The sequence below is a fragment of the Diadema antillarum genome, unplaced genomic scaffold (genome assembly GCF_040938485.1).
Source record: "Diadema antillarum isolate AM-2024a unplaced genomic scaffold, OU_Dant_1.0 scf00000142, whole genome shotgun sequence".
Lineage (NCBI taxonomy): Eukaryota > Metazoa > Echinodermata > Echinoidea > Diadematoida > Diadematidae > Diadema > Diadema antillarum.
The window spans coordinates 952,400-976,687 of NW_027271031.1; the positions used below are offsets into that span (position 1 = coordinate 952,400).

The 24,288-nt window shown below is 39.9% G+C and overlaps 1 protein-coding gene across 1 annotated transcript; it reads right to left on the bottom strand.

The window, feature by feature from the left end:
- Nucleotides 1-804: 804 nt before the first annotated feature.
- On the bottom strand, nt 805-23,602 carry LOC139721381 (islet cell autoantigen 1-like; the record flags this gene model as incomplete). Its single annotated transcript, XM_071632695.1, has 11 exons — nt 805-1,223; nt 2,261-2,503; nt 3,449-3,651; nt 4,078-4,208; nt 8,380-8,499; nt 11,835-12,059; nt 12,911-13,109; nt 14,488-14,611; nt 14,920-14,992; nt 15,793-15,901; nt 23,511-23,602. Coding segments are annotated over 11 exons (1,827 nt in total), but the record flags the coding sequence as incomplete, so codon positions are not given.
- Nucleotides 23,603-24,288: the final 686 nt, after the last annotated feature.

Below are 24,288 nucleotides of genomic sequence, written 5' to 3' on the forward strand. Positions count from 1 at the left end.
TGACCGACACCAGTATTTCCACAAACGGCGGAGGTGGGATGCCAGAATGACATGATTGCTGAAAGCAATGTTGACTGCCCCATTTCTTGTTTGTTTGTATTTGTGTATGTTTACTTTCTCTGTAGCTTGCTGGCTTGTTTGTCTGTTTTGGGAAGGGGGGGGGGGGAGAGAAATTGTGCACTATTTGCACCTGCCCTTGGAACACATCTTAGCCCTTTTATTCGCAAGTTATGGTAGCAATGTTTAACTTTCACTAACAGAAACATCTCAACTCGCCCTTGCCTCTCTCTTGAATACAAATCTCGGGGAGTGGGAGAAAGATATGACGGAGTACTGCTGAAAATGACCGATGAATCTCATCAGTCTCGGTCAAGGATACACGTAGTACTCCGAATTGCAGCTCTATAAATTACATGAATGATATTACGCGGGAAGAAAGTACTGTAACATTTTCACACTTTTTTGAGCATCATTACACAAGAACTTTGCAAGCAATGCTGATAACCTATAGGTCCAACTTCGAAGAACATCTGGGTGTGCACATTCATTCCTTAAAACAAAAAAATCTTAAACATATGCAATTATTATGTATATTGACCCACCCAAATTGACCAATAATCTGGTATGGTTTTCTATTCAAAATGATTCACAAATACCATAGATCTTACCACAATCATTGCTACCAATACCACAACGCCGGTCAGACAAAGTGAATAAACTTGCTACTAATTCACAAGTTTGTTTGATTTTGTTTTTTTCTTTGTTTTTGTCTGGACAGAGACTATCCTGAACAATTAAGAGAAGAAACAATATGACATCAAACTGCTAGGAAATTGCAGACGAGTTAAGGGTACGTGGCACCACACTTCCGTGAAATGAAATAGTCAGATGAAGGTTCGATGCAGGTGAGGTGCGCTAACAGTTTCTGCTCTCCACCTCGCTCCCTTCCTCCTTGCCGATCTCGTCTGGGTTGGCGAGAGGGTCGAGGTCTGCAAATAGGTTGAACCACGCCGACATGTCTGTCTTCTGGCCCTTCTTGAACGCCTGCGGCTTGCTTGAGTCCGCCTTGTTGGTGGAAGCCGACGCCGTCCCGGTACCCGCCGTGGCAGCAGCGGCGGCGGCGGCAGCAGCAGTGGTGGCCTGGTCGGCAAAGAGGTCGGAATACTGGGGTGGAGCCGGTCGTGGAACGTTGGGGCCTCCCTGGGGAGTGGTGGCGGGTGAACCTGAGAAGGAAGAAGTGGGTAAGGTTGGGGATAGAGAACACAACGTAAGTTGAAAATACTTGTAGTGTATTTGATGACAACATCCACACACACACACACACATACTAGAAATGTCGCAATGGTGACTGGTATGCCTCCACTATTTCACACCATTCTGCCAATGAAGGAATTATGAACATTTCTGAGATATGGAAAAAGGAGTGAAATTTTAGCATTTTCACTAGACCTTTGACATTTGACCCCATGACCTAAAACTTTCTATAGAGAATCCTTACCTGGCAATTCATATACATATACACTACATTTCAAGAAAATACCTTCAGGCATTGCAGACATATGGGGGTGAAATTTTGGTAATTCACACTGTCTTTAATCTCAGTCTAAAGAATGGTGACACTGGACTATCCATTTCTGCATTGACTCAGAAATTATTTCCCTCTGAGGGAATTTAAAACTGCAGGCCGACAAATTTTAAAGCAGGAAGACGTGCTTCCAAGACCACAGCACTGCTTGTACATATCCATGCACACACACACACCATATACATACATCATAGACATGAAACAAATTCTGGATGTAGCAATGGTTCCCTTTATCAATACCGAAGTGGATGCCTGCTTTGAATCATACTGTTCTTGCAAAATTGATTGACAGAAAATTTCAACGAGATATTCGTCAAAGGATCTAATTAGTAATATGAATGCATGAGAGGGAATCAAAACACAAAAATAATCTACAAAGAGCTATTCTGCATACAGAGGTGTCTGAAAAAACAACTGCCAGGGTGTGATTTTGTGCTTACGCCTGAAAACTGGCACCCCTGAGTGCCACTGGTCCCATGAACATGATGCACTGCCAGAAGCCTCTACGGTCCAGCAATGAAGGCCAGGGGGGGCATTTCATGAAGCATTTTGGTCGGATATTTTTCTGACAAACTGTTACAAGCAACTGAAATCCTTGCATCTAATTGGCTGAGAGCAAGTTCATGAAGCAAAATGCTTCATGAAACACCCCCCAGGTCATGACCACTCACTCACCTGTAGGCATCTCACTCATCATCGACGTGATTTCCAGGAGGTCCGAGGGCATGAAACCGCCCCTACTCTGCCCTGCCTCACCGGGCCCGCCTATGCTACCGTCTCCTGGCAGGGCCCCGCCCATGGGCGTCGTCTCGTCTGCGGGTACAGTAGAGGGCGTGTTGAGGATCTCGTTCAGGAGGTCCATCTCGTCCTTGAGGTCATCGTTGTTCCCAGACAGCAGGTCAGCCCCTGTGAAGGCACCTGCAGTTACAAGATCCACATTATTTCTTCACACTTGTTTGTTTGTTATCATGGTGCTAATGGGGGGGGGGGGGGGGGGGGGGAGGGAGAATGGAAGTTATGGCAGTTTATAAGAACTAAATATATTTTCTTTTTCTTTTTACACAAGCACTAAGCTTTCATTTGGTCTATAATTGATCTTTATCACGGCTATAATTCAAATGTACAAGCAAAAGGGTGTCCAAGGACTAAAGTAGAAGGAGAAATTTAGCATGAAATCTGTACTACACATGTACAGCTTGAGTGCATCACTCCCATTCTACTTCTTTCTTATTCCTTCTTTCTATACCAATGAAAGACGTGAAAGACGACTCGGAATCTTTTGGATCGCCGATCTCAGGCATGTGAACGGTTGAAACGGAGGCCCCCCTTCCTGTTGAGACTGGGTTCCTCCACTCGTTCCCAAATTGATTCTTTTACGCCTCGTTCAAACCAACGGGCCTCGCTGTCAAGCACCCCCACATCCTTGTTATTGAATGAGTGGTTGGTCTCTTTAAGGTGCGACCGGGCGATCCAAAAGATTCTAAGCCGTCTTTCACGAGCTCAATGCACATCAGTGCGCAAAATTCCAGCACGACTTCACACATATAAGGACCATTCTTCCACTGGAAGGACGCCAGAAGAAGCTGATTGTTAATTGGCGAAACGTCGCACGACGTAAGTTCCCTTTCCAGTTCCGTGATTTATAACAATTTCGGAGTTACACTCCCACTGAATGAATGATAATCTATATCACTTTAAGAGTGGTCCATATTTTGAGGGATGAGGTATCATTTGTTATACAGTATCTTCTAGTTGCCACAGGGAACACATTGGTCATTCAAGTTAGAGACTTGCTTGTAAGCAATGCCGAGGGGGGTTTGATACGCTTATCCCGAGAGGGTCATATCTTTTCGGCTAACTTACCAAACTCCTCCTTACTCCCATCCTGACCCCCTATGAGGTTCATGAAGGCTGTTCTCTCCTGCTCCGACAGGCCTTCGTCCCCACCGAGGAGGTCCGCCCCAAAATCCTGCCCCACCCGGGGATGGAGGCCGTTGCCTGTCGGGTCTAGGTGGGCGCCGCCGTTCCCCATCAGATGCTCGGGATCATCGCTCAGTGAAATCAGTCTGTAGATTGGAGGCAGTAGTGGAGTTGTATGGTGTTGTCACATTAACTCTTTCACAACCAGAGGCAAGACAATCAAGTGCAGTAGTAATAGGATTTTGAGTCTGTGGTGCTTCAGAGGGTTAAAGGTAAAATACAGTTGTCAGAAGGGCTCAAAATTCATCCTCCACCATTTTGAATTTGCTTGCAATATATCGAAAGGGTCTACCAAGAAACTTGTCCGACTGATGCAATTTGTCAGGACAGTGAGTTAATTTGGAGTATTTTGAGATCATAAGAGTGAAATTATTATAAAAGTCGGTGTACCAAACTTGAAGTCCTGAAGTGCCCTCACCATTCAGATTTGAATTAAATTAGTTGTAGGTAATCAGCAGAAGACCTAGACTGTGCTGTTTCTATGACAACCAAAATGTTGGAGCAGAACTCACCTTTCCCTGGCAGCCTGTTCGTCTGTTCTGGCCTTGTTCTCCTCCGTCACCTCCTGTGTGTCATCGACACTTGACCTGCCCCTCTTTGGGTTAGTCTCTTCTGCCAGTTGTTTGCTTGTTTGTGTGAGGTCCTGCAGGTAATGAATGAAGTCCTTACATAACTTCCAATAATGAGAATGACCGTTGCGAAGCATTTCAAAGCGAAAACACACCAAGTGTACCATGCAATGGCTGCTGGAATGGGTGTCAGTTTAAAAATACAATTGTAAATATTCAGATATGCGATTGTCCTCTCCTCTTGTATGTGGTATAAGTTTGGTATTGGTTGGTTGTTGCCATTTATATGTATGTGGTACAATCTAATTGTTGATACAAGGTAAGTTGTTGTGAATGTATCGTTTTTATTTGGTTGGACCTGTTCCAAACATAGCTATTGTACATGCTTGAAGGGATATACATCCTATGAGAGGTACATAAATAAATAAATAAATAAACAAACAAACTGGTATGACTGTAATGTACAATCAAGACTAATGCTGTTATGCAACAACAATCAGTCTGTGAGAATGAATACTCTGAGTGCTTACGAAATAGAAATAGAATTACAGCAACAAAGCCACGAGTCATTGCTCATCAAAATGTGCATCAATCAACACTGAAACAAATCCTTCACACAAAAGATTATCAAAGAGATTCGGTGAACAAAGGTGTGCTCTACCAGACTCAGTAGATCAGTGTATTGGTACTTCTGAGACTTGTTAGTGTTGGATACACACTTGGTACTTCTATATTTACTGGTTTTGAATGACACTGATCTACAATGTAACAAGTAACCACAAGAGGTATCAAAACTTTTCTTACGTAGATTTGTGTGTGTGACTGATTGCGCTATTGGAACATATGTATTTAAAGAAGAATATCAAGAAAGAAGCAAATGATATATTTCAGCAGGCACCATTCCTTCTTGTAGTAATGCCAAAAGAGAGGGAAAGAGAAAACACAAGCAAAGTACGGCCAGCTTCCAACTGATGAGATGTCAAATTCTAACTTGTGTAAAGGTTACCACAAGAGCATGCTATCGCAACGCATCTTTCACGTCGCAGTTTAGTTGTAACTGTAAGAGCACTAGAAAATAGGAGATAGGATTTCACATCATGACCACGGCAATTGAAAACAAATAATATTGTTTTTTGTTTTGGGGTTTTTTTTTTTTTTTTTGCCGAGGGGGCGGGGGTCTGAAGAATACAGGTGAGGTGGTATGTTTACACACGCAGTGATCATCTGCTTCCCCTCCCCCCTCCCCCCCCCCCCCCCCCCAAAAAAAAAAAGAGGACTTAAGACAGAGAGGAGGAAAGAAAGAGTGGGAGAGAAAAATAAAATCAAGAGACTAAATTTGAAAGAAAGGATAAAATAATCATTCCATGAAGATATGATTCAGAAATTATCACACAGTATAGAGTAAAAACAATTGGCAATTAGAGGAACTGATTTTAACCAAACATTACAGTTGAAACTAGAAATGTCGCTACAGCGACTGGTTATACCCCCGCCAAACAACATTTCATAAGCTTTGGTCAAAAAACTGAGGAAGTAGTTAAATCCGCAAGATCTTTCCTTGATCTTCTGCCATTAATATGCCGTTACCATGGCAACGTACTTTCGGGTACTGTCGAAAAATGTGTCTTGCACATCTACAACCAAAGGCACACATCTGTACCAAATTTCATGGAAATTGGGCAAAAACTGAGGAAGTAGTTTGCAACACAAAATTTTCCATCATTTTGGCTCATAATATGTGAGCTGTTACCATGGCAACATACTTTTTGTCACTGTCAAGAAATGTGTCATGCTGACCTATATCCTAAGACAAACATTCAATATGAATTCCATGAGAATTGGAAGAACACTGATGAAGCAGTTTTGCCATGAAGCATTTTGCCCTATATTTTACCAATAACATGCCGTTACCATGGCAACGCACTTTTTGCCACTGCGGAAATATGTGTCTTGCACATTAACATATTCAGATGAACATCTGTACCTAATTTCATAAAAACTGATCAAAAACTGTGGGAGGAGTTCGCGACGCAAGATTTGTACCCATTTTTGCCCATAATATGCCGTTACCATGGCAACATACTTTGGGTACTGTCAAAAAATACGTCTTGCACATCTACAACCCAAGGCACACATCTGTGCCAAGTTTTATGGGAATCGGTTGAAAACTGAGGAAGTAGTTCGCGACGCAAGATTTGCAACGGACCGACCGCCCGACCGACCGCCCGACCGACCGCCCGACCGACCGTCCGCTGATTCCTATATACCCCCTTCAAACTTCGTTTGGCGGGGGTATAATAATAGATAAGACAAACTCAACAGCCTTTAATAGAAGTTTTGCTAAAATCACATGACAGCCAGGTTCTTCACTGAGGCTCAGATACTAAAATTTTAGGAATCGGCCCATTCTAGCCATCCTTGCAAGTTTGGATAGTGGCAGGTCTTTGACAAATTGCTCTTAAATGGCCAACATATGAATCAAAGTCCATGTTATTGCAATTACTGCAGTGGCTTTTGAAGAAGAGGATAAAAGACACTAATCAAAGTCATATAAGGCATAGCCACGTTGGTGAGTTTAGCCATTAACATGTTCCGACCCTCAAATATTGCTTTCAGTGAATATGTGCACAGGATTGATTGTGCATGATGCAGAGCATGAGAGTGGTCTTAAAGGGGAAATCCAGTCCAAATATAAGTTAGTCTGATAAGAAAGAGTAAAATATTATGAGCTCATTGTAAAATTTTGATTGAAATCGGGTAAAAAAATAAGGAAGTTATGACATTTTGAAGTTTCGCAAATTTTTCAGGATGCAGTTCTTGAACGGTCAATTATATGCAAATGGAAAAGTGAGCATGTCATACCCTCACAACTTGCCCTATAGTTTATACATAAAATTTTGAAATTTCCCGTTTTTCATTCAAACGCAATTATGCCCAAGGCTCAAATCCTGATATATCTATCTGATCACTGTTCTGAAGTTATTCAACCAGGAATAACATCATGTTTTAGACTTCTATGACAGGAACATTGAATTTTCGTCATTTTTTGTACACGATCAATGGAAAAATGTGAGGGTATGACATGGTCAGCCCACTCAATTGCGTATTCATATCCACTGTACAAGAACTGTTTTGCAGAAATAAGCAAAACTTCAAAATTTTCTAACTTCCTTATTTTTCATCTGATTTAAGTCAAATTTTTACTGTTGAATTTGTAAGAGTTTACTCTTTTTTATCAGACTAATTTATCTTTGGACTGGATTTCCCCTTTAACTAATGAGACTAAATGCAACTCATGCACTAGTCAGTCATTCTCTTGTAAACACAAGGATTTTCTCAAATTTCTCATTATTGCTTTGTAGCTGTACAAAATAATGTGAAGAAACACAACTGTAGGATAGGACCTACAGTTTTACCTGAAGTACAGTGTACACTACAGAGTATTTGTTTATAAGACAAACAACACACAGTACTGACTTTTTGAAAGTTACAATCAGGTGGATAAATCTTACTATGAAATGCACTGTGTAATGTGCCTTATTTGTACAATGTGCATCACAATGATTTATACTACACTTTTTTTAGCTGGGTGGTGCAATACTAGTACAGGATTAATATCATTCTAGTAATTACACCGAGACAGATGCTATACATGTATATAGATAAGGGCAAGTTCTTTTTTCTGACAATATACTGCCAGCATTATGACCAAAAAATTAAGAAAGACAAGAAAGCAATATGCTAGTAAAGACAGAATTTATGAACCTTCATACAGACAGAGAAAAAATATGAAGACACATGCTGTACACGACAAGATATTGCAAATGTTGAATTGTTACTGCTAGCACAAGATACCCACAGGGAAATAAAGGATTACTGTGCAACAAGAGTACCAGACAAAACAAAACGCACAACGTAAATACAAACAACAGACATGATACAAGTTTTGCAAGATTGGATGAGCGAAATGTAGGAAAAAAGACATGGCTAGGGTGTAACAGGGAAAGATCACATGATATCGTATGGTGTACATTTCAAAATGATAGGATGCACGGAACCACAGGAGGAATATCATTATCAAACAATAAAGGGCAGGGACTCAAAGCTGAATACAATAGAATGCATGATTATACCACCACCAATATGACCATGAAACAAGAGTAGTGAATGCAGGTGGATGAAATAAAATGAGGCTTGCTTTGTATGATACACTTTTCCCCAGTAAAAACAGACAAAGCAATTTACATCTGATCTTAATCGCTCCCGGCTTCTGCGCTCGTCGGATCCCTCTTCCGCGTCCCAATCGGGGGCGACATCCTTTGCGCCCGTCAGCTCCGCGAGTTGTTTGCTCGTTTCCGACAACTCCTACGAAGCGGAACAAAGGGCCACGAGACAAACTACTCACAAGAGGGCTACTAGAGGGTTAATGTGGGGTTTGGGGTGGAGGATATCTATGGCACATGGGGTACTTCATCACACATTACAGCCACTCGGTAGGATAAACTCAGTGGGATGAACTCGGTGGGAGAACGTTCTGCAAAGAACACACTAACACTTTCCAGCAAACATTATTCTTCTTCCGCTCTTCATGTTCCTAGCAAATATGTAGAGCAACTCATTGCATTGCCCAAATACTGGACAAAACCTAAGTGCAATCTCTTTTCTTTGAGATCACAGATTGTATAGAATTAAAATAAAGAAGTGTACTTCTTGGGGCCATGAGGAATTTAAAAATTCTGTTCTGAAAATTGTAAAGGAATCCTCACAGCATCATTTCCTTAAATGTACAACATTGTACACATATGTTTCTGTGATCAAATACTGATACAGGGTGCAAAGGGTCAAGGCAGTGTAGAAGGCTGCCGGAAGAAAGAAAACATAAACACTCTATGCATCACTATCATAAATTGTTGGTTGATGAAGACATAGAGATTATAAACATCCCATTACATGATTGTCAATACCAAAGCTAAGTACCTACAAATGGTACATGGTTGATATTAAATCAAGAGGATTTATGACTCTTTGCAGCAACTTTCGATTGCACTTCACAGCTAATGAAGCCCATCAATGATAAGAAGTTCAGACTTAAACAAGGATTTGAATTACCTAGCTTTCTCCAGGATGAAGAATTAATCCCCCAAGGATTTCTCTTGAAGAACGACAGACACAATGTAGCTACACATGTATATTACGGAGTACAACACATGTGACTGAAATATAAGGCACGTAATTTTGTGACCATGGGCATACAATCACCTACAATCGTATGGTTACTTTAAGCCACAATATCATAATGATTAAAGATTGGACTGGAAATTAACTGCTTTGGCAGTCAATGGTAAAAACAGTAAAAAAAAAAACAACGACACACACACATAATGATGATAATAATGATAGTAATAAATAAACAAATAACATATTTAAAGAAGACACACTGACTTGCACAGCTAAAATAAAGATAAATTGACTGAAGTTCTTTTGAGAGATCTGGGAGAGCTACACGCTCCTTTTGGTTTCAACGCGATTCCCTGAATAATGTATTTGAAACTAGTACATGTGATTTAGGAGAGATATGGACTAACCAAGCATTTTATACACTTGCGATGCAAGTCTGAGATTTAACATGTTTTAATCACACGCAGAGCAAACTTCTCTCTATGTGTTGATCCTTTGTCAGAAACAGAACTACACTGTCAACACCCTGAAGGAAGTGTTCATATTTCATTGCGCAGGATTTCCTGTCTGTTGTGTTGAAAGAACACTTTGTAGGTATAGTGTAAACATTACGAAGCACAAGACTTGTTTCTTCAGTACTTTCAAGGAACTGTTTCCTTGTCTATTGCGACACTGCACCTATGAGCAATATCAGCTTGCTTTTAATTCAATTTACCATTTGCACATGAAATAAAAACCCAGCTTTACTGCTTCAAAATAGTTCTAAAATGTGAGTTAGGGATAGAAACAACCAATGTAAAAATTTGAATCAGTACAGAAAGTCCCCCCAAAAAAAATTACAATCGGATTTTCGCACTGATAACACCCATTAAGATGAAACTGTCTAAATCCTACCTCAGGGTCTTAAAATATAACATCTTAGCTCTATTTTGCAGAAAACAGCATTCAATTTGGTTCAGCGGTTACAGAAAAATGTGGATTGTTGTAAAGCATGTCATGAGTCTGATTCTTCCAAGTTTAGCACTTGGATGTTCTTGGAACTGCATATCAATGTATAAACACAATAGACAGAACTTGGAAGGAAGAGATTCCTCACATGCTCTGCAAAATTCCTAACTTTTTTCTCTGACCACTGAAGCAAATCGAATGGGGTTTTTGCTAAGATGTGGGCAATGAGTTATAGTTTCATACCCTGAAATTGTATTTGGATTGATTCACTAAATTTTAAAAGTTATCATTGCAGAGGGTCCCGTTGTAATCTTCTTCTTTTTTGGGGGACATACGGTATAATCAATGTGAAGTATTGTTAAATATACAAAATGTAAACAATAGTTATGAAAAAAATGTTTCTAGACTAACCGTCTACAGTTATGGTTTATTGAGAAAATTGTGATATGTCCTTATATTTCAGGCTTTATTGCAAAATTTCTATATGGTAGGATGTTTTGTGATACAACTGCATCAAATGTGATGTCTTGAACATTTTTCAAATCACTGCTCCCAATGGTAAACAATACCTTTAACAGTACTGAATCTCTGTGATGAAACACACAAAGAAGCATACAGCAGAAGATATCTGGGGATAGGGAACAGAACGGCACACACACACACACACACACACACACACACAGACACACAAATCATAAAACTACGAGAGGAGATAGAGCTGGAAGCTGAAACTTAATGAAAAATACAAGAAAACATTTAGCAGCATTTATACAACAATGAGAAAGGTGTCACATCCATCGTAGGGAACAAGGAAATTACATATATGTATAGAGTCTGAATACAAAGACTATGGTTTGCTATTCACCAGAGTGTTAGGCAAACACACACACGCATACACACATGTTAGCCATTGGGGTAGAACTACTGCACTGCATGTACGACAGCATGTAATCACAAAATGACAACACAAGACTCACACTCAGCCAGACTAACTTGTATACTACGCGCAAACCTAGCAAGTACAAAATTAAGATTCTTCCACAATCTAAACTATCTGGGGTATTATTTCCTTCCTCTGTTCTCCTGAATCTAAATGAAATAGGCCACCAAATTTTTCACAGACATCAGCCCTATGCAAAAAGGTAGACAGTCCTATAATGTATTGAAGGTAAGAACAAATCAGGTAAAAGTTACAAGAACTCCTTACTCATTATTAATTGCAGTTTCACCTGTTCTGCTGTTATACTCCTTTTTTCTATTCATAAAAATATTGGCTTGATGGTTCAAACACAAGGAGCACTGATTCATGTATTTATGGTTTATGATTTAAGACCAAACCCACAGCACCAAATGCTGATGTATCCTGATGCAACTTGACGGACCATTTCACTTGCTTGTTTTGTTCTGTGATATAGATTCTTTGAGAGACTTGCGATATATGTGACTGACTACTGAGACACAATCTTTATTCTTTGAACTTCACTTTCTGGTTGGTAGGGGTGAGGGAGAGGGGGTAGGGGAACAGAAAAGGGAAGGGGGAGTGAGTCCCCATGTGGACCTCCACGTCCGCTTACCTTCAGCATGTTGAACTCGTAGTGCTGGTAGCCGCGGAAGCCCTCCTGGACGGCCGCCATGGTGCGGGAGGTCTTCTCCCAGAAGTGGAGGAGGGTGTTCTGGTAGGAGGCCAGGGTGTGGGAGAACAGATTGCAGCGGCTGGCCCCCAGCAGGTCCACCTTCTGGCACACGTCGTTCTTCAGCTGTTCGAAGCGCGCCTTGGTGGAGCGCACCTGGGCCTGGACCTGGTTTTTTTTGGGGGGGGTGGGGGAGGGGGAGAGCGGAAACAAAGAGGTCTGAGTTTCACTCACATCAACAGATTTGCACGGAATGAGCAAGACTGGGGTCTCACTTGCATATGAGACCCACAGAAATATCAATACTATCTTAAAATACTGTAAAAGTGGATATTTTCACGACTAATTTTTTGCGCTCGGCTGGGTATGAAGAGTTTTGTGTATTCTTTATTCTGCGGAATCAAGACATCAACTACTGGAACATATGGCAAGCAAAATTATTTGCTAGCTTTTATTTTTGTGCTAATTTCTGGTTGCGCAAAATGCACGAAAATTTCAACACCGCGAAAATTTCCACTATTACAGTATTAATAAGTAAGATGGAAAATACATGACAGATTATTGGTTGCTGTTGTCAGATATAACCTTTACAGCAATTACTACTTTATTGCCTAGGCTTAAACCCGAAATGACAAAACAAACAAGAACTAGTTGGACTACATACAAAGTTATTCAAAACAATAAAGCAAACTTCAATGATATCATCTACTAAGGCAGCAGGCAACATCCAAGAAAAAAACAAGACATTCCTGTGAGAACAATTCTTCTTGGATATAGTTTTTTTACAAAAAAAATCCCATGTTTGAGTGGCAGGTACATGGGAGGTACCAGCTTCCTCCAAAGAGAGGTCGAAAGAGGTTTACTGCATCTTCAATTATAAAAGTACGTGCCACTTTACGTATCAATATATTTGACAAATGGTCGTAATGTACCAGATGGACGAATATGCCAATCTAACATGGAATTAAACAATGTAATGTTTGTAGATGATACAGCAGAGCTGCTCCTGTGTGCAGTACCTTTCTAAACTTTTCCAGCTGTTTGTAGGTGTCTGGGTCAAGCTCCTTCGAGATGTCTTTCATCCAGAGCAGGGCCGCCCTATACTCCAGCCTTGACCCCTCCATACGGTTGATGGTCATCAGGGTGTCCGAGATGGCCCGGTAGCGGAACGTCTCGATCTCCTGGTACAGCCTGGCCAACGGAGGGCGTAACGCTAGTCTGTTTTTTATGACAAAGCATACATGGGTTTATGGTTCAGGACATGAGGTATGGAATGTCATGTAACATCACAATTACTTCCCGATTCAAAGGATGTTAAACAAGAGACCCAGGGGTCTAGAACAAAAAGTATTACAAGTTCATGTTCCACACATTCTTACAGACTATTACCTATCATAGGAAAATATAGCAAACTTGGGAGAGGCATGTTGTCCATTGTATATTTGATCACATTGGCTATAATACCTGCCAAGTGTGTAGAAAATTTTCAAGAAGAATCAAAATGATGATACTTCCTATTATGATGTCACTTTGGACAACAAATTCCTTTGAAGAACAAGTTCACCTTAATATATGTGTGGATAGAGTGAATGCAGCAATATTAGCAGAACTCATCAGTGAAAGTTTCAGGAAAATTGGATAATCTGTTCAAAAGTTATGAATTTTTGAAGTTTCAGTACCACCATCGCTTGATGAGAAGACTACTACACTTTGGGATGTCACACGTGTAAATGATATAAAGAAAAATAAAGAAAATTCAACATATTTTCACTTTTCTCGCATGATAAAAGAGCACTTGATTTGCCTCTTTCAGAAGGCTGGGGGAATAATATTGCCCTTAACATACATCGGTAACAAGTTGAGGGAATGTGTACTTTTTTACCCCCCCCCCCCCCCAAAAAAAAAAAAAAAAAAAAGAAAAATAAATTGTGGAATTTTCTTTATATCGATCAACACATATGACTTCAGAAACTGTGGCATTCTTCTCATCAAGCAATGGCAGCGCTGAAACTTCAAACATCTATAACTTTTGGAACGGAATTTCCGATTTTCCTCAAACTTTCACTGATGCGTTCTACTAACGTTGCTGTAATCACTCAATGCACGCAAATATTCAGGTAGACCAGTCCTTCAAAGCATTGTTGTTTCATTTGTACTTTTAAATCATTAAAAAACAAACAAACAAACAAACAAAACACACACACACACACACACACACACACACACACACACAAACACACACAACCTGAAGGGACTACAAAGAAATACAGTGAAGTTCCATGATAATCCCCAGGTAGCCTCTTAAAGCATCATAGCAATGACCATCCAGAGGGGTCTGCGATTGTCATCTCATTTACAAACATCAGGCATCCCTTTTCCTAGGATATCATGGGTAACACATCTTGCAAGAGGATGTTTTCACCATGCAGGATTCAAATCAGGATTTCCTGTTTGTGCTTCCCAAAGCTTTATCTGCGATACAATCACATTTCTACTTCAGGAAGTTGTCATACGTCTACTTCAATAATACGACAAAACTCGACAGTAAATGCGACTGAGGTACAAAGGAAAGGACATTGGACTCTCAGGGCGATACCTCTGCTCTGATGAGCTGGTCTGTGCCTTCCCGACGGCGGCCATCATCTTGCCTGCCCGCGTCTTGTCCACGCTGCTGCTCTGCTTCAGAAAGCGCCCCATGGCCCCCTCCTCTTGTGACAGCCCTGTATCCAAGTCACAAAGATGACATGATAATCAAACTGTTTGAGTGTTTTGTTGCACTGGACATGAGCGAATATGACTTTCTTGACAGCATGGAGTACTCTAACAGAGATACATGTAAGTGTGTATAAACTTGCATACACATTCAGAAATCACCTAGAGTAAGAGGCACTAGCATTAATATAACCATTTGAGAGGATGATGTCCATTTTGTTTTTCCAAATTCACCTATAGGCACTACCTACACATAACCATGCTGATTTGGTTGTTTTATTTTAGGTTATTTATGAATTTGCTTGTTCTCACTTACCACAAAGATTGTCCTGATACTTCTCAAGAATCCTCAGCATTTCCATACATGTGCTCTGAATGGACTTGAATACCTGGAAATATATGTTACAAATAGTGTACACTTGACATGAAAGCCAGATATTTCGCATTCAAAAAAGGTGTATCTGTTTATGAGTATCCATACACAATGTATTTGAATGACTTTCTCTTGGCCCATTCTCTTCACCACACTAATGTAGATATTCATTATGCAAGCTCCATACCTAAATTCTGAATGTATTTGTACATACATGCAATTGCACAACTCATATATTTCTACTCATCTACCCACAAATGAGTTGTTTAAATCTACCTACCAGTCTATTTGTCATCTGTGTCTCTCACATTCAACATACAATCTTGCCATTGCCTGTCCAACATTCAGGCTTATGCATCAATCGAGGCACTCTAGCCCTGGTTCAGCCATGGTAATGTAAAAGAAATTCCATCAAACCGGTCAACCATTGAGGCTAAATGGTTGACTGAACAATACCCAATATATTTTTTGATTGCAGACTTGCATGCTGCTACAAACTACCATCAAATATTGCAATATGTATGTGAGCCGGAAAACTATGAATATAACAATGATTGTTGGGGGGGGGGGGGCACAAAAAAATATAGATCAAGTTGAAGCAGTATTACGGAAGAAAGGGTGTCATTGCAGCCTTCTTGGGCTATTAAACTGTTGCACAACACAAAGAGCAGAATGTCTCCTTCAATGGAATTATTAAGTCACAGTGAATGTGTTACATAATTTGTACATGTATGATGCTTCTCTTTTGTTACTATTCTGGTGGATTTAATGAAAGTGATATAGGTGTGAGTCTGAGACGCGAAAGCTTTCACTGACTTCCAGCTTGGCGTCCAGTTCAGCATCTCCCGCAACGACGAACTCGTCCTCCTTCCTCCCCAGTTTCTTGATCATCGTCTGCTTGGTCACCCAGTACTGCTGCTGCATTCTGGTCAAGACAAGACAAGATTCTGTAAACGTGGATATTTTCCCACAACAAATTTTTCGCACTCGGCCGGGTAAGATGAGTTTCGCGTGCTTTTAATTTCATGGAATCAAGACATCAACTAACCTGGAACATATGGCAAGCAAAAATTTTAACGTGCTTTCATTTTCGCGTTAGTTTCTGGTTGCGCGAAAATGTCGACACTGCGAAATTTTTACTTTTACAGTAGGTTATATCACCACACGTAATTTTCTTTGCTGTTGTTTTTTTTTTTAAACATAGGGATACAAAGCACGAGAGTAAACATTTTTCTGAAAACAAAGAAGTACTTTGCAAGTACCCATGATGATAATATAAGGTACATGTACACTATACGTGGTTTCCCACAGCACAATGTTATGATGAAGTGATATCCTGAAGATGAGTAAAGAAAAAGAAAAGGATGATGTATGCAATGTCATTTTATTCAATTAGAGTAATTTTCACACTACCAGCAAATACAAAGATAGATGACTGGTTCTTTAACACAGCACTCCAGGATTTTTATCATGAACCAACAAGATGAACAGATTGCTGCAAAATAAATTGCTTCTTGAAATCATAATGACACTAGCAGCACCCGTGGAAATCCACGGGTCTGAGGGGTTTTATTTTTTTCTCATATACGATTTTGCACACTTTTCTCAGTTTTCTCATTCTTTCGTTACTTGTGCTCTCTTCTACCCATGACCGCCACCCCCCCCCCCCCCACACACACACACACATTTTCACCCTCGCAGAACAAACAAATATAGGTGCCTACAAACAAACAAACATTCAGGGAAAAATCACCAAAAAAGCTTATGAGATTTTCCGAATGTTCTGCCCACAGATTCTTCCCGTCTGAACTATTGACACTATGACTTTGATATTACCCCCCTGCCCTTGCATCCATGCAGGCACCCGAGGGAATCCACGACTGGTCTCAAGGCCTCGCATTTTTTTTTTTCATTCCTATTTCTTTTCCCACGTTATGAGAGAAAAATATATTGCTCCCTCCTTTTTGTTTTTAATCACCAAAACTTGGTTTGATACAGTGTATATCATAGAACCATCCGTTTATCTGCTTCAGACTAAACATCATCATTATTATCATCATATTATTACTCTTATTATGCCCCTATTGCTATATTATTATTGTGATCATAGTCATTAGGTTTTATAAGTATTAGAAACCCGTGGAAATCCACGGGTCTCAGGGCTTCGTATTCTTTCTTTAATATTTCTTCAACCACGTTACATGAGAGATTACACAAAGAATATTTTCGTCTTCATTCTTGCTCCCTCATTTCTGTTTTCATAAGCAAAACTTCACCTCCCTGGTTGATGGATCTAGAACCGCCTGTTTATCTCATTGATACTGTTCATTTTTGTTATCATTATAATCATGATTGTGGTTATGATTATGATTATGATTATGATTATGATTATTATTATTATTTAGAAGGAGGGGAGATCATAGTCATTCGGTTTTATTATCATTTTATATAATTCATTGATGTGGGGATAACTCAAGGGAATTAAGAAAAAAAGTTCATCGGTCAAGGATAGTGAATCTTTTTTTCCGTCATGTCAAAGTTACTCTCAAGGTTACTTATTTCAAATAGCTTCATTATCATTGATATTTCATTTTAAACATTAAAACAATCAAGTACCTGTTTGCGTCTCTTCCGCCCACTCTTAGTTATGGATCATAGCACCCCTCCCCATTCATTTGCATTGGCCTATTCTCTTATTATCATTATTTCAGTGTATTATTGTTAGTGTTTTAATCATGTTTATTACTATTACTAACATTATTATTATTATTTAAGGGAGAGGAGAGAGTAGAGTCATAATATAGGGATGATCAACCAAGGGAGACGAAAATATAATTTGTTAAGAATTGTAAAAATCTGTTTCCCCCCATTTTTCTGCTATTGATAAAAAGCTTTTCTGAAGACAGTCCTGCGCAAACTGTCCAAAACTGCTTCACTGCACTAACATACGTATTCTTGTGCTGAGTAGGACTGCTTCATATCTAGACCCCTAGTGTTTTTGTTACTGTTGTGCTGAGAGAAATAGAATATTTTCGTCTTCGTTTGCTCTCTTCTTTCTGTTTTTATCACCAAACCTTGGTTTGATATGGATCATAGAACCACCAGTTTATCTGCTTCGCCAGACTGTACATTTTTATTACCATTATCATAATCATTAATGTCCTTCTTCTGCTTCAGACTGTACATAATCACCATTATTATCATCAATATTGCTATTATTAGTATTATAACTATTACTATTATTATTATTATTATTATTATTATTATTATTATTATTATTATTATTATTATTATTATTATTATTATTATTATTATTATTATTATTATCATTATTATTATATTATCATTATAATCATCATTGTTATATTTGGGAAGGGGGAGATCACAGTCATTAGGTTTAATAAGTAGGCACCCATGGGAATCCATGGGTCTCAGGGCCTCGTATTTTTTCTTTAATATTTCTTTTCCCGCGTTAAGGGAGAAAGAAGAATATTTTCGTCGTCATTTGCTCCCTCTTTTTAATTTTTATCACCAAAACTTGGTTTGATGCACCATAGAACGACACATTGATGTCCACTTGTAACTTCAAAAATAGGCGGTCAGCAAAGCGAGGGTTTCCCCCGCGTCCGCTCGTCTCATGAATATTCATGTTTACAGCAGCCATGCAGTAAACGAATGAACAGCGGCGCGTGTAATCTGATATGGGAGGGTACGATCGGCAAGGACAAAATTTAAGTGGATATTTAGCCGTCCTGAACAGTCTGACTACAATGATGCCCGACTTGAGAGCAAACTAAATGACGTACCTGAGCTGCATAGTATCCTGTACGCTTGTAGTTGTGCAGAATACAATAAAATAACAGTATTCGCTGTTTTCATTTGGGCACGCCAATGGCGAACTGTACGTAAATGCCCTTGTATGACCGAGCCGTGTATTACCATATGAGAGCCCGCACTGAGAAAGTGTTTCGTGTAACCATCGTCAATACATACACAGTCGCAGGCCTGTATATCTGATATGGAAGGGCACGATCGGCAAGGACAAAATTTAAGTGGATATTTAGCCGTCGAGATCACTGCTAAACAGTCTGAGTACAATCATACCCGACTTGAGAGTAAACTAAATGACGTAGCTGAGCTGCACAGGATCCTGTAGTTTCGCGAAATAAAATACGGCATTCGTAGCTTCTCGTGTACCAAGAACGCATCATGATATGCAATGCAACACAGCGACAGGCTCAATGCATACACACCACACTCTCCGCGATACTGTATATTGCCCGTACCCGCGATATACAGTATTGCCCTCACCCGGTACCCATAGTGCGTGTATCATGTCTCCGCGAACGATCAGCTGGGCGAACGACCACAGATTGTATAGAGTTCAGAGTGTGCGACCTGAGCCTGCCAGCTGGCGCGAGCTGTATATAACCCGTATACATCGTGTGCGTGTGTGTGCGTACGCGCAAACGCTGCATGTTGTTGTCTGTCTTTTGTTTTTCTTTGTTTTTTGTGCCGCTCTCGACGTTGACACGGAAGAGGAGCGCGGCCGAAACCTGGCCTACCCAATAGAAGAGACCCTCCCGCTGCCGACGGCACCGGTCTGGGCGGCCCGGAGCCGACGGCTTCGGAGGAGATAGCGTTACAAAAAACAGCTCTCTCGATTACTGTATAAAAGACTAGAAGATGGAAGTCCTAATTCAACCAATGGAAACTGCACTGGGTAGGAAACTTTGAAAAGCTTGTGCAGATGGATTTCTGATATAAATGTAAAACGTATGAAAGTCTTGTGTACCAGTTGACAATGTACATGTAGTACCAAAATAGGAGATGTGGTAAATACAGACAAACTAGGGCAATTAGGATATTGTGCACAGCCGACTAGGATGCTTCTGATTCTCACATAATCACCACATCTGCCATTCATAGGTGTATACTGTAAAACATGATATATTCGCGGCATGAAATTTTCGCGAATTGGAGCTGACAGCCTTTTTCGCGGCATGAAATTTTCGCGAATTGCCACTGGCGTTCAATGCATGTAGTGTAGACAAAAACTTTCGCGTGCATTTTAATTTCGCAAATTTTGGCGCTCGCGAAATTCGCGAAATTAAAATGCACGCGAAAATTTCTCGTTTTACAGTACCCCTTCACTTTACATTTGATGAGGTTCATTGATCTTGACCAATGACCACAGCTTGAAATTCAATCCTTGCTGCACAATAGAAATATTTCTATTTTGTTTTTCATCCATTACACCAACTCACATCATGTAACTTAAACCTTATGGTATTTACAGTATGGCCAGAAAATAACATTCAGCATAGACAGTTACTCTGTGACTTTTACCTCTGACCTTTAACCTAGCTATCATTCACTTCAGGTGATTCATCATTCATTCATATTCTTCTTTCCAGCCACACAATATCACCACAGACATTCCAAGCTATAACATTTACAACACAGTTTGTGATGGTTCCAACCAAAGTTTAGTGAACCTAGACCTGTCAACACTATCAGATTCAGGCAACTGTGAATTCCTATTAAGGTAATAATGGATAAAACTGTCTTTCATTTATTCCTCCTTTTTTTTTGTGAGCAAAAGTGCATAACCTTTGACCTGTCACAATTATTTTGTGGACAATTTTGTCTGTTCATTTCTACCCTTTTTACCAAAACATGATACATTTGTACCACTAGCAATTTCTCGAGATGAAGCTGCAGCAGCAATTCCTTTTATTGTTAACCAACATTCAGTGACATTTGACATTTGACCTTGAGGAATATCTGGGGCACGTACTAAGAAAATGAATCATACACGTACACCCTTATTACCTTCACTTGCAAAAACAAGATCTACATGTAGGATGGAAGGACAGATGAAAGGAAGGGTGCATATTTAAACCAAGAAAAAACAAAAATCGCTTCTTGCACTGGTCAGGGTGAAGGTTTTACAAGGAAAAAAAACACAACAAAACAAAAGAAGTGGCCAGACAGAGCAAATGAGAGGAATAGAATACAGTGGTGCAAACCAGATGTTATCACTCTGCAGCCTACAGCATGTTAACATGCAAAATGGGCTGATGCGGAGTGCTGTAATATAATTAATTATAATGCCTACACAGGCATCTATGAGTACGCCCTTGCTGGAGATATATATTTAAGAGCATATGTTCGGGGGGGGGGGGGGGGATTAAGTCTATTATCTATTCATTATATACACTCGTTTGCACATGAAATGATGGGTTTAATGTGATCAATGTAACAAGGATTCCAGACTGTCAATCATTCTTGTTGCATGAGTACTTATCACAGGCTTGCGATTCAATGCAGCGCAACTGTGATTCATGATACTTTTGTACCAGGTAAATCGACAACTGACACTTAATAAAAAATTTTATGGGTAAACTCAGCATTATTAAAGCAGTGAATATCATAATGGTAGCAAGTCTGATGTTCCATGGGCATAACCACGTTTCTTGGCCTTCCAGCATTTTTATGACATTTGTTTACCTTATAAAAATTTTGATGGATTCTTCTTTTTTTTGCATTGTCATAGGGATGCAGCTGAAGGTGTTATATTTCATTGCATGTTGCAGGTGTGCAAAATGTAATAAGATGTTAGCTTCAAAGCAATATGAAATTTTGTTCTTTTATTCTGTTTGTTTGTTTCTTTCCTTTTTGCTTTTTACATGTATTGTGATAAACCTGTCAGTATATTGCTTTTATCTGCTTCTCCTGAGGGTTCTCTGTCTTTCACTTTTATGGCACGCATTACTTGTACCGTATGTCCCAAAAAATATTACAATGGTACCCTCCGCAACAATAACTTTACAAATAGTGAATCAATCCACATGCAATTTCAGGGTATGAAACTATAACTCATTGCCCACATCTTACAGAAAACCCCATTCGATTTGCTTCAGTAGTAAAGGAGAAATGAGAAATTTTGTAGAGCATGTCAGGAATCTCTTCCCTCCAAGTTCTGTCTATTGTGTTCACACATTAATATGCAGTTCCATGAGCATCCAAGTGCTACTGTAAAAGTGGAAATTTTCGCGCATTTCACGCAATCAGAAACTAGCGTGAAAATAAAAGCACGCAACTATTTTTGCTTGCCATATGTTCCTGTGCGTGATGTCTTGATTCCGCGGAATTAAAAACACGCGAAACTCTCCTCACCCAGCCAAGCGCGAAAAATTAGTCGAGCGAAAATATCCACTTTTACAGTAACTTGGAAGAATCAGACTCATGACAAGCTTCAAAACAATCCTCATTTCTCTGTGACTGCTTAACCAAATTGAATGGGGTTTTCTGCAAAATAGTGCTAAGATGTTATATTTTAAGACCCTGAAGTAGCATTTAGACAGCTTAATCATATTGGGTGTTAGCAATGCGAAAATCCAATTATAATTTTTTTTGGGGAACATACTGTATATTCCATTGTTAGGGGTATGAAATATGCATATATATATAACATAAAAATCTTCTATTTCTATCGGTAAAGACAGGGACATAGAGTGATTAATCAGATCTGTGAATGCAGTCTATCTTTTGATAAACCGAAAGTGACAATGGGAAAGGCTGTCCAGGGCTCCACGGCTCTTAACCATTTCTGTGCCAGGGACTTTGGATACGATGTAGACAGGGGCCACGGAACATTTGTCTGTGTGTGTGTGTGTGTGTGTGTGTTGGGGGGGGGGGTGGGGCCTGTGGGACCAGGGTTGGGTCACGGTCAATGGTACCCCATTTTCAACAAAAAAGAAAAAAATACAGATTGATGTCACTGCTTTATCATCTCACCTGTATACCTTGTTGATTTGTGTTCTATTAAAGAATAAATAGAATTACTAAATTGAAATAGATGTAAGAAAATGATTAAAGGACAAGTTCACCTTCATAAACATAAGGATTGAGAGAATGCAGCAATATTAGTAGAACACATCAGTGAAAGTTTGAGGAAAATTGGACAATCGATGCAAAAGTTATGAATTTTTAAAATTTTTGTGTTGGAACCGCTGGATGAGGAGACTACTACAGCTTGTGAGTCATATGCGTACAACAGTGTAAAGAAAATGTAAAGAAAATTCAACATATTTTCACTATTTTCGCATAATAAAAGAGCACTTGACTTGCCTCTTTCTAAAGGCAGGGGGAATAATATTACCCATAACATTTGTCGGTAACGAGTCGGGGGAATGTGTACTTTTTTCAAAAGATGAAATTTTGTGAAATTCTCTTTATATTTTCCTTACATTGTTGTACGCATGTGACATCTAAGTTATTCACACACTGCAGTAGTCTTCTCATCCAGCGGTTACTGCACAAAAACTTCAAAAATTCATAACTTTTGAACGGATTGTCCGATTTTCGTCAAATTTTCAATGATGTGTTCTACTAATATTGCTACATTCTCTCAATCCTTATGTTAATGAAGGTGAACTTGTCCTTTAAATACACATGGTTGCCAAACCTCTCATTTTTGCTTCCCCAGACAAGAACATATAGAAATCAGTGGAAACCCTGTGCAATACCTGTTTTTTACTGATTTCTTGGGACCAGTCTGCTCCTGGACATATTTGTCATAGGCCGAGGAAGAGTAGCCTCCATCCCAGGACCTGTCAATGGAAAAAAAAAAAAAACATATGTAGTGAAAATAAATTAACAAACAAGCCAATAAGCAACTGCAGGGATCTCGCCAGCGTATATCACCCTTGTCGGCCCCGACAAGCGTGCGGTTTGAAGAAGCAATTGCCGACAAGGGTAAAACTTGCCGACAAGGGTAACACCACGCGTGAACTTGCCGACAAGGGTAACTTGCTTGACGAGCTAAGTTCGGACCAATTTCTCGCCTTTTTCAGTCTTTATTATCTGGCTAGAAAAGAAGCTAGATGTTGAAAGCAGCAGCAGTTTACATACTTATACAAGCGCAAAAATTTACCCACGCAGTCGCCAACAACGCGGCTCAACAGAGCGACGTACTAGCTGATACCAGGGAGGTCTCACCTCCCTGCTGATACACACCACATCACACACTTGCTCACTCACATGCGCTCTGATTTGGGATCCACACACACATGCACAAGCACCCAGCCGGCCACTTACAGCCGCCTGCATGTACAAAGGTACAGTGTATTGTGAGAGGGAGAGAGAGGACGGAAAGAGAGGTTCGGAGGCCGAAGGAGGCTGAGGATCAAGAAGGCTGACACGTGCTCGCTTGTTGTCACGCTTGTTGTCGGGTTACGCAAAAACAAACGATATGAAATGCATGCCCCCCTCCGCCAAAGGTTGTATTTTTTTTTTTGGCTGCTT